General features: G+C 33.1%; 1 protein-coding gene across 1 annotated transcript; it reads right to left on the bottom strand.

Moving 5' to 3' along the window:
- Positions 1 to 658: 658 nt before the first annotated feature.
- LOC112010517 (homeobox-leucine zipper protein HDG5) lies at positions 659 to 9,019 on the bottom strand. Its single transcript, XM_024042863.2, has 12 exons — positions 8,883 to 9,019; positions 8,174 to 8,428; positions 7,921 to 8,081; positions 7,624 to 7,741; positions 6,944 to 7,135; positions 5,812 to 6,285; positions 5,429 to 5,530; positions 5,063 to 5,275; positions 4,742 to 4,910; positions 3,267 to 3,535; positions 3,053 to 3,148; positions 659 to 1,594 (listed from the first exon to the last, which is right to left on the bottom strand). The coding sequence occupies exons 2-12, from the start codon at positions 8,315 to 8,317 to the stop codon at positions 1,094 to 1,096; spliced, it is 2,439 nt and encodes an 812-aa protein (XP_023898631.2). The 5' UTR covers positions 8,318 to 8,428; positions 8,883 to 9,019; the 3' UTR covers positions 659 to 1,093.
- Positions 9,020 to 11,757: the final 2,738 nt, after the last annotated feature.

Raw genomic sequence — 11,757 nt, 5'->3', positions numbered from 1 at the left:
TTTTTGTGAATACATAAACTCCAAACTTTGTAGGAAAATTCTAAAGATAATGTACAGATTTTTTTTTTTGAACCAGATAATGTACAGATTTTATTATATATAGAAATTACAAATTAATGTGGTAATAAACATGATGGTTGAAGTTCAAAACATAAAGAATAAATATTTAAATTACTTTTTTTGTGATTGGTAAGTGATAACACATCAATTAGTAGAGGTTAGACAGTAAAATCAATAACATCTTTAACATCACTCAACTTTATTTAAATTACATTTTTTTTTGTACTGGGTAAGTGGTGACACATCAATTAGTAGAGGTTAGATAGTAGAATCTATAACCCCACTCAACTTTGTATCATGTCTTGAAAAAGAAGCTAAAAACTAAAGTTAACTTATTTTTTAAAAACTGAAAGTTAAAGAGTATTTGAAAATGTACAGCAAATAGCAATAGCAATTAACGAGTCATGCTTATGCAAGCTCTCGTACGTACCTTTAATAAATACTCCACAGACACTACCAATCACAAGAGCAAGCAAAAAATCGTACCCAAGTGACCAAAAATGAAAGCATTTCAAAAAAATTGTCAGGAAAGGGAGTAACATCAATTCAAACACACGAGAGACAGAGAAAGAGGGAGAGAGAAATAACAAACAATTAATGAGTAAAACAATTGAAAAAGATAGCATTGAATTCATCAAAAACAAAAAAGGCCTACAGACAAGAAGAAGTCAATACCCGAACCACCACCCTTACTGACTGGTGAGGACCATCTTGTATTTTTCTTAGAGCCTCAACCAGAAATCAAGGGTTATAGCTGGTGCGCTCTTGACTCCCCCTCTGGCCTTTACCATCAACACATATAGTTTTTTGACTTTTTTTTCCCACTCCCACATTGGTTAATGTTGCACTACAGATCTCTCTCATCATCATAACTCCCAACCCCCCACCCCACCCCACCTAACAATTAAGTCCAAAGCCTACTTCACCTATTTTTATTTCACATTTCTACCCCTTGCTTTCCCCCCTGAATAATCCAAAAAAGATAGGTGAATAGTTGAGTACCCTTGGGAACTATAAGAGCTATATTGAGATGCTATTGCTTGGGTGATGTAGCAATTGTAGTCTCAGTGCAAGAGCCTACAACACTAACATTGTCAGGGCAGCTTGTGGTGGTGGTGCTACTACTACTACTAAGAGCAGCATTAATTTGATGCACCGTGTTACACAAGTGGTTGTTGACGGCGGTCACGGTAGAGAGGTTGAGCTTTGCTGATGGAATTGTGCTTGCAACAACTTGGAGTACCACTGTGAGTAAACAGCCTGCAGGAGAAGAAGTAGTAGATGCATTCCCTTCTTCGGATGATGGCATTGGATTGCCATCACCCGAAGTGGTATTAGTGGTGTCAGTGGTGGACCTAACTGGGATTATGACGAACCCAATTGGTAGGAGCGGAATGCAGGAGGGGTCCTCGCTATTCATTGCGAGCTGGATGGAGTCCACGTCCACAGTCGTGTACACGACAAGGCTGCCTGACTGGTCGGTGCAGCTCTCTTGCAGCATTAGCTCTACATGCTGGGATGAGTTGCTGGCTACCTGCATGCATGCAGATAAAGATTCGCAGCTTAATACCTTAAATCATTTTCGGTATTACGGAGATGGGGCAAAAAGAAAAACAAAAATGAAAGCATGTAGTATGTATCAATAATGTGACATATATTTTGCAACAATAGTGAAATCCTTACACCTATAGGCAATATATATAGCAGTACCTAAACGTTGAATTTTTATCTTGGAAAATTGGATTAGGGGAATTTGATTGCAGCAGCATTGATGTAATTTGGTTGTATTTGGTTTGTAATGAAACGAATTTCCTAAATTGATTTAGTTGGAGTTCCCTTGACTTACATTTTATGTGTTCTTAAAGCTTCAAGCACTTGTCAGAGGATAGAATCAAACCTCATTACCATAGTCAAATCCAAATGCAAACTGAAATCATTTTGTTGGAAATAGTTGAAGAAAAATAATCAGTTACCAAATATCCTTTGGTGGCTAAATTATGTCACATGCAAATTAATAATGTTGATAAATAGGAGGATGATATAAAATAAGAAGCTTATGCACAGAATTCATTTTGACAGACATAATTGGTTAAATGCAAATCACTATAACCATTTCATGCCTCGTCTTTTAGAGAGTGTGTTTGGGTTTTGCTTAAAAAAATATATATTTCTTTTTGTTTTTTATCTCAGTTTTTTGAAAATAATTTAATTTTTAGTTTAATTGAAAATAAACTAGTTTTTAGCTTTTTGTTACATATTTAACATAAAAATTTCAAAAAATTATATCTTTTAATAAATACTATGCAAACAAAGTACTAAAAATAAGCAAAATTGAAACAAGCTAATAATTTTGATATTTTAGATTATTATTTAGAAAGGTATATTTTCAATGTAATAGTATAATAATATAGGTATAAAGACGCCACATTAAAGCTTTGTTAGGGTTTTGCATTTTAATTTTCTCAAAACATTTTGCAGTTCAATTTGACTATTTTACTTAGGAATGAATCTATCAAAGTATACCCTAATTAATTTAGAGAGAAGGATACTACAAAAAAGGGTTTTTTTTTGAGCTTGAACTTAAGCTTGAGTTCAAACTTGACTAGAGTTTCCTATCTCGAGCTTTGAAGTTTTGGCCATTTGTCTGAACTTGAAAATACAACCCAAATGGAGTATGAAGGATTGGGTTTAGGATATGTTTGGTAGTACGGAAAATGAGAATGAAAACCCAATAAAATCAAGAAAGAAAAAGGAGAGAGGCGCCTATTGACTGGTTAGGGTTGGGTTTTGGTTTTGGTTTTTATTTTTTTTCCTTTTCTTTTAATTTATTAAAATTTTAAATTTTAGAATAGGTTAAAAAAATAAAGATGCTACCCATTAGTACTTATTTAATTGGTTACCAATTTAACTCATTGTAAGAACTTGCCACCTCCATTTGGAGCTTGTAAGCGATAGAACAATAATCATAGTTCTAAGAAAAAAAAATGCTTACATTGATGCGAAGAAGAGAAATGCAATTTCCTGGATGAGAGCCGTTTGCAATGTGAGCCACCTCATGTAAGGAATTCCCATTAGAGAGTACCTCAAGCTGCATAATACAGTGAATAATTCATCTTCCAGAACAAGCTAGTTTGAATTTATACTGGTGTATAAAACAATGAAAGAGTTGCAGTTTGTAAGGCTTGTTGTTGTTGTAAAAATCTAACCTGAGATCTACGGCGTTCATCTCTCAAGAGATCAAAGACATGGCCATGAGGGTATGGCAGCCAAGTAGTGGAAACAGCACAGAGAATGAGACCATTTGGTTGGCCAAGCTCTGAGATTTTCCTTGTATTAATTCTAACAGTGTCATCAGGGGAATCTGATAAAGCCGTCCACATCAGACCACTGGAGCTGCTGATGTTAACGCAGAATGTTCTTATCATTCTTTGGGCCAATTTCATCAAGTTCCTTCGTGCTTCTGGAGAGGGTAGAACTGTACGTAGATTGAACCATAAAATACGTTGAATTAGATAATCAAATGGTAGAAGAGTGAATAAGATTCTAAAATAATAGATCAGAAGCTAAAAGAATTATTATCAAACACATTGCACACATACGGAGACAAATAGAAAAAAAATTAACCTTTGTATAATTTTATGGACAATGATAGTAATGTGGACATTTATGTAGAAATTTTTGTATCAATTATGAATACTGATGTAGAAACAAGTGTAAAAATTCTTTCTGCCATGTAAGATCCTGCTATGTAAGGATGAAAAATGCATGGTTCTAATGATTGAAATGACACATCCATTTTGTTTTTGACAAATCATTCTATTCACCTGTATGAACATATGTTCAAGTTGCATTGATTATTTGAATAAGTTGATTAAAAAAAGGACGCAATTGTGGAATATAATAACATTCACGTATGCAGGCGAATAAAATGTCATACCTGCACACATAAATCATTGAAGCGGAAGCATTATTATAAGAGTGAGACAATACGTGTGTTTAGCATAAGCTTATTTTAACTTTTTGCTGATTGCTTTTTGTTAAAATGTGTTAAAATATAATTATATTTTGAAATATAAAAAATGTGTACATTAAAACTTAAAGCTAAAAATTAACCAAATAAGAAACAAACAATATATGACAAATTTTACATCATTAATTAGTTTTACAAACTTTTTTTTAATATAGGTACATCAGCCAACAAACTTGTTACTAATTACTTAAAAAGTTATTAAAATATATATTTATTATTGAATCAAATTTGTCATTTCAAATTATAAATCTTTTGTAGTAAAATTAGTAATTCTTTTTAGCATATTTCATTTTAAAAAACAGCATAAGCCATCCATTTTCAGTTTTTTTTTTTTTGCATGCAAACCTACCGTATGCTTTTTTTGTAGTGTTTTTAAACTTTAACAAAATCACATTACTTAAGAAAAATTCACTATTGCAATGACATGTTATGATTGTCCTAATAAAAGTATTAAATAAAATTGTGACGTTGATTCAATCACATCTTGTTATGTCAACAATTATGAAATATATAATTCCTAACATTACTTTGTTATATTTATATGATTATAACATGCTTGCTTTCTTGATGCACCTGGAGAGAGAGAGATTGTAAGTATAAACTCAAAAAGTAAAAACAGAAGGAAAGAGGGAAAATAAATAAATAAAGAACCTCCAAGGTCCGATATATTTCTTGCCATGAGGCTTGCAACTCTCTCGCACTGTCGCTGCAAGACAGCTAACCAGCGCTGTGCTCCAAATGCCATACCATTACAGACATAGTCACTAAATATCTGATGGACTGGCTTCTCCTCTACCTCTGCATGTTCTACCCATGTAACCTGCATAGAAAGCCTTCCCGTCTTAGATTTTATGACATATTGCTCTAAGTAGAACTAGGAAGATGTAATATATGATATACCACCGGAAGAAATTTAGTAGAAAATTTAGCAATGAGAAATTAGATTTTACGTAATTATAAAGTTGAACACACCCTTGAGTAGCCATTTGGCATGTCTTGAATAAGACATCCAGAGGGCCATCTCTTGTATCTGGGAAAGGAAGGCTGAAGGTTGTCATGGAAGCTATCAATCGGAAAATCAACAATTGCCCATGTCCCCTCCTCGGCATTCTGCTGGCAATAACGAAGGAAATGAACCTCTCGAGTTGGTACCAATGGAGAAAGAACTTGCAATTCTGCATACATCTGCCCAAACAAGTAGCCAACGTATAAATATCACCCTATGATATGGAAACCATTAAGGCCTATGAAATTTTGTAGTCCTACATAAATTCAAAACATAAGGTACAATAACAAATGTAAAAGATAAAAGAAGTTCTAGAATTTTATAATGCATACCAGTTGAAAAGAACCACTTGCTTGACCAGAATCGCCTGGTGATATAACTTGAACAGTTTTTGCTCTGGAAACAATTGAAGGAAACAATTCCACCCACTTGTTCTGAAATTGAAGAGAAAAACAAATTCATTTTAAATGAGATTGAGATTAACTGGCTTAATAAGTTAGAAGACTTCTAAATAAGAGTCCAAATTATGCATTCTAATAAATATTTCTTTTTTTGATATATTTTAAATAGGACATGGTAATTTCAATTTTAAACACCTTCATTGAAAATATTAAAAAGTATTAGGTGATCGAAAAGTTATTGACATTATAATTTGCTTCTTCAGAAGTTGTGAATATATCCATCTTTTGTTAAAAAGAAGAAGAAGGGAACTTACAGCATCAAGGAAGGCATCGACCAAGTTGATGCTATTCATTATAACTACAGCACTATCACGGCTGGCTTCTGTCCTGAACTCACTGGAATTTTGCTTGAGGTTCATTGGCCATGGAAACATCCTTGCATGCTCTTCAAGATTAAGCACATCTCTTCCATTTTCATTGTTTCGGATCCAAAGAGGCTCATTTCCTTGACACATCTTCACAAGTTCATTAATGGACGAAGCAGCAAGCTCCAATGCAATTGACTTTTCCTCTTCCAACAACAGACCACCTTCAGGGAAGTGGGAAGTTTCTGGGGGCAACATAGGAACAGGAATCATTTCTGTGCAAGAAGCCATGGGGTCTGGGAAATGCCTCGAATACATATTCATATCCAAATCCAATGATGGAGGCATAAGATGAGGAGCTGGTGACATTACTTCGATTGGCCGGCCAGCATATCGTGAAGCGATACAACAAACGCGTTCTAGCTGTAAAATACATCAATTAATTATTTATGATCATCGTTTAAATTCTGCTTTAATCTTTCAACTTATTCATAGCACCAAACTTGCGTTTAGACAGCAAACAAGTGAAGTTAAATCCTGTAAGTGAGTTTGGTATACCAGAAAAATTAATCAGCTTATTTTGATTAGTCTATATAAAAGATAACCCAAAAAAAAAAAAAAAAAAAGATTTCCGCTCCGTTTGTTTCAATAGAAAATCTTGTATAAAAATAGTTTTTCAGTGTTTGTTAGTATAAAAAAAAATTAGTAAAAAGAATATTATTTTTGATCAACATAAAAAATATGACTTATTTTAAGAGATTGTTTTCTATTAATTTTTTTTTAGAAACAATTCTATCTCACAGCAAGATAAAAGAAAAAAGTATTGGCAAATGTTATTAGCATTTTTAACACAAATGGTTAGCTCATAATAAAATCATGATTCATGAACATTAAGGAACATTAAAGGACAGTAAATCTTTTATAGTGACCAAATTTTCGTGAACATGATGTTAGTTTCGAACACATTGCAGAATAAAATTGAGTTCATAAAAATAAAATAAAAGAAAACAAAAAAGAATAACCAATTTTTCTTGTGCATTTAGAGGTGCCTAAGAAAACAACATACGTGTACGTACTATACCTCATCTCTCAGCCTGGCATTTTCAAGGTGAATTTTCTGTTCATCCAAGCCCATCCCCCCTCCTATCACACACGGACCTCCACAATTAGGGCAGACAACATTGCGTAACGCAGTTTGTAGCCGGTAATTCTCATTCCTTAGATTCTCATTCTCTGCCTTAAGTATAGCGTTATCCGTCCGATCTTGTTGTGCCTACCAATAAGTTATAAATCAAGAAAAAGTAAAGATTCAAATAAATGCCATTTTGATAGATACCCTTTTTGCACAACAATGTTGTTATCCCTTGCAAAGTGCAAACACTAATGACTAAACCTTGAGGAAGAGAGCGAGCTAAGTTCCCTACAAAGGCTACAATAAAGTCTAAACTTTGAATGGCATAGCATTTATTCCTTTGCGTTCTTTGGGAAGCACATATACAGGTAGATATTAATGGTGTACATTAATGGGATACAGATTGTACAAAAAAACTAGAAGCAAAAAAAGTGTGCTAGAGTAAATGAGATTCTTCTTCTAGCCGTTTAGGGCTTCAAATGTAGCATGATACGGATAATGGAACGCGTTTTCCTTGAGAAGCGTGAGTGTGAGGCTGAAGTAAATTCATTAAGGGTTCGTACATGTTAGGGTTACCATTGAAAATGAAAGCTTAAATTTGAGATTATGAGGACTGCTACAATTAATACCTTCATCTGGGTTCGTCGGTTTTGAAACCAAAACTTGACCTGGCGTGGTTTGAGGCCAAGTTCTTGGCTCAGTTTTTGCCTTTGCTTGTCATCTGGGTGTGGACATTCCTTAAACAAACTGTCCAATAAACATGAATATTGTGAGAAGGTTATGAATGAAAATTATACCATAGGAAATATTTTGTGCTAATGGCTTTTTTATTTATTTATTTATTTAAATTCAATACTTAATAAAGAGAGAAATTTGAAGTTAAAGCATCTCCGTTAGAAATACAGAAAGGTCAATATTGTACGTACGCTTCCATTTCTTGGATCTGGCGAGCGGTGTGCCTGTGATAGCGTTTCTTCTTGGGAGGTTGTTCACTCTCTTGCTCATTCGCTGACTTTTCTTCAGCTTGTTCACTCCCAGAGCCGCTCTCCATCTCATCCTTTCCTCTAAGGAACCCATTTTCTTCTTTCTGTAACAAAATTTGCACCAAACACATATAAGAGAAATGCAAGGAAGATACATATATATATATATATATATAGTGAAGATGAGAAAACTTACAGCAATCATGGAAGGGAAAGGCTGGAAAGGCATGCTAGACATGAAGTTGTAGTTAGAGTTTTGGATCGGTGGCGACGAAAAGAGGGTTTCTGTGGAAACTACGTTCCCTCCCATGGTTGACATTACTTGACAATCCCCATACATTGTCGCTCACTTCTCAAATATTTTATATACTAGTACTTAGACGGTTCTATAAAATATTTGTCACAAGCCCTTTTAGCTAGTCTGTTTACTACTCCAAAGTCCAAAGCCGACCTATTTTGTCACCAAAAATAAAAAATAAACACCGAAAAATTTTCAAGATCAGAATTTTGGTGGAAATTACACCAGAAATTCGAGACACAAGGTATTACACAAAGTGCTGAAAATAAATTAACCCTAAGCAAATATTAGTATGCAGTTTATGAACAGGAAAACCCCTAGTAAAACAAGACCAAAACCTAGTGAAAAAGGCTCTAGATTTTGAAAGAATAATACAGGAAAAGGCTAAAAATGAAAAGATAAAGCTTCAAAATTTGTGAATAGAAGAACAAAAAGATAGAAGCAGTACTCGTAGGTCAAAAGAAAATGTATTAACACAAAACAAAATTCAGGGAAATTTTGTTTTGAGTTCCAAAACCGCCTTGAAAGATAAAAAAAAATCAAAAGAAAAAAATGAAACTTGAGAAAATTAGAGAAGAAGAAGAAGAAAAAGGTTAAGAGTGAATACCACAACCACAACCAGAACCCCACCCACCAGTGTCGGTGGTTTTTGGAACACAAGAAACTTTGTAGAGATAGAAAGAAAGAAAGAAAGAAAAACCCTATAATAATAATAATGAATTTAACCTCTTGATCTTCCTTCTTTCTCTTTCAGACAGCCCAACCCAGCCAAGCAGTACACACATAACACTCTCTCTCTCTCTCTCTCTTTCTCTCTCTAGAATTTCACACAAAATTTATTGTTTTACTGTGCGTGGTAAATGCAAATTGACAAAACGGACCAAACGCCTCTTACTCACTTTAGGTTTAGGCTGTTTTCTCTAACACGTGCCCGTTACTCTATGGAAATAAGCGTTTCTTTCTTGGCCCACGCCCAAAGTCAAACATTTCCTTCTTCGCCATGTTCACGCTTTTCATCTATCCGTCAACTACACGCTATTCTTTAACTCCTTAGTGCGTTCCACTCGCTGTTGCTTTCTGTGTACGTGTTTTTAAACATAAACTGTAAGATCATCAGCAGCGAGGTTTAAGGTAATTTTGACTCTCCCCTCGTTCATTCATAATCATAGCATAGGAAGGGAGAGAAATTGAGTAAATAAGGGTCCCATTCATAAAGAAATCTTGGCCTTCCTTTTATGGCTTATGGGTCCCATGTCAAATCTATATTTTCTTTTTTTGCCTTTCCTCTTATTTTTTCAAATTTATTAAGTTGAGAAGATCTATCATCTATCTTTCTTCCCAAACCCACAAAAAAAAAAAAAACAACACTAATCAATAACATTTTAGAGAAATATAAACGAGGACATTTAGGGTATTGGTTAATAATTTATTTTAAGAAAGTTTTAATATCATTTTTATGAAGAATAAAAAAAATTGTCAAAATATTAATTATTTTTTCTTTCTCCATAAAAACTTTCTTTAATTGGATTGTTAATCAATACCCTAAGAGTACTCGTTAGCATGACCCAATATTTTATGAGTTCGGTTAACGTGTGCTTTTAGGACACAAATTAATTATCTATTTTAAAAAACTTTTTATTGGAAATTGAAAAAACTGCCAAAAAAGTTAATCACTTTTTCATTAAAAAATTTCCTAAAATGGTTTACTAATGTATGCCCTAAGGGTATAAGTTAGTAAAACTCATACTATTTTATTAGTTTTTATTTTTGATAATTTCACCGGAAATGAGAAAATTGAGCCTGGGATGTTATGAATGTATTAAAGAATGTCAATCAACTCACCTAGGAGGTTCTTTGCCATATTTTACTAGTTCTGGGTCTGAACTCAACATTAACATATTTTTTTTTTCCTTTTTTTCTTTTTTCTTTTTTCCTTTTTAACCTATTAGTAATAGCTTATTATTTCTGGACTATATTGAAATTTTTGTGCCTCTAATATAGTTGTATGTCACACTTCACATATATATACTATGTGGTCACTTTAATGGGGTTAGACTCCTCTAGTCTAGAGTAAAACGAAGGGTGTGAATTCCCCTTGGGATACTTCTTAAAAACCAAACACAAAGGACCACCTTTTTAATTGATTGAAATTGTACGGGCCGGATTTGGAGCAAGACTTTATTGTTTGGAAATTTATATGGGAAAGGAAAGTGGAAATTTGCCTTTCCTCTTATTTTTTCAAATTTATTAAGTTGAGAAGATCTATCATCTATCTTTCTTCCCAAACCCACAAAAAAAAAAAAAACAACACTAATCAATAACATTTTAGAGAAATATAAACGAGGACATTTAGGGTATTGGTTAATAATTTATTTTAAGAAAGTTTTAATATCATTTTTATGAAGAATAAAAAAAATTGTCAAAATATTAATTATTTTTTCTTTCTCCATAAAAACTTTCTTTAATTGGATTGTTAATCAATACCCTAAGAGTACTCGTTAGCATGACCCAATATTTTATGAGTTCGGTTAACGTGTGCTTTTAGGACACAAATTAATTATCTATTTTAAAAAACTTTTTATTGGAAATTGAAAAAACTGCCAAAAAAGTTAATCACTTTTTCATTAAAAAATTTCCTAAAATGGTTTACTAATGTATGCCCTAAGGGTATAAGTTAGTAAAACTCATACTATTTTATTAGTTTTTATTTTTGATAATTTCACCGGAAATGAGAAAATTGAGCCTGGGATGTTATGAATGTATTAAAGAATGTCAATCAACTCACCTAGGAGGTTCTTTGCCATATTTTACTAGTTCTGGGTCTGAACTCAACATTAACATATTTTTTTTTTCCTTTTTTTCTTTTTTCTTTTTTCCTTTTTAACCTATTAGTAATAGCTTATTATTTCTGGACTATATTGAAATTTTTGTGCCTCTAATATAGTTGTATGTCACACTTCACATATATATACTATGTGGTCACTTTAATGGGGTTAGACTCCTCTAGTCTAGAGTAAAACGAAGGGTGTGAATTCCCCTTGGGATACTTCTTAAAAACCAAACACAAAGGACCACCTTTTTAATTGATTGAAATTGTACGGGCCGGATTTGGAGCAAGACTTTATTGTTTGGAAATTTATATGGGAAAGGAAAGTGGAAATTGTTGAGCAAGATTTTAGGTTATGTTTGGTTCCTAATATATCAATTTTATTCTTTCTGTCAAATTTCTTTATGACCTTAGGATTAGTTGTGAACACACGCGTGATATATGTGATCTTAGATATGGCATGTCACATGTAAGATCCATTCATTATTAGCAAAAATGTAGAATATTTGTGGGGGAGAGCAGCGTGTGATTATGTAATTTTTTTTTTTTTTTTTGAGAAAGGTGTGATTATGTAATATAATTTGGGTTGCTTGTGAGATTTATATGTAATGGCTGAATAATTGTGAGAAAACATGTTCAAAGTCAAAAATTATTT

Source organism: Quercus suber, unplaced genomic scaffold (assembly GCF_002906115.3).
Source record: "Quercus suber isolate HL8 unplaced genomic scaffold, Cork oak 2.0 scaffold_106, whole genome shotgun sequence".
Classification (NCBI taxonomy): Eukaryota; Viridiplantae; Streptophyta; class Magnoliopsida; order Fagales; family Fagaceae; genus Quercus; species Quercus suber.
The sequence above is the reverse complement of the archived record's forward strand: the minus strand, read 5'-3'. Positions and strand labels throughout refer to the sequence as shown.

Bases quoted from the DNA above. Each gene is read 5' to 3' on its own strand.
- LOC112010517 (XM_024042863.2), bottom strand. From the start codon at position 8,317: ATGTATGGGGATTGTCAAGTAATGTCAACCATGGGAGGGAACGTAGTT. The intron at 5,276-5,428 runs GTATGCATTATA...TTGTTTGGGCAG, and splicing joins CAAGTGGTTCTTTTCAACTG to ATGTATGCAGAATTGCAAGT. The intron at 3,149-3,266 runs GTTAGATTTTTA...TGTATTATGCAG, and splicing joins ATGAACGCCGTAGATCTCAG to CTTGAGGTACTCTCTAATGG.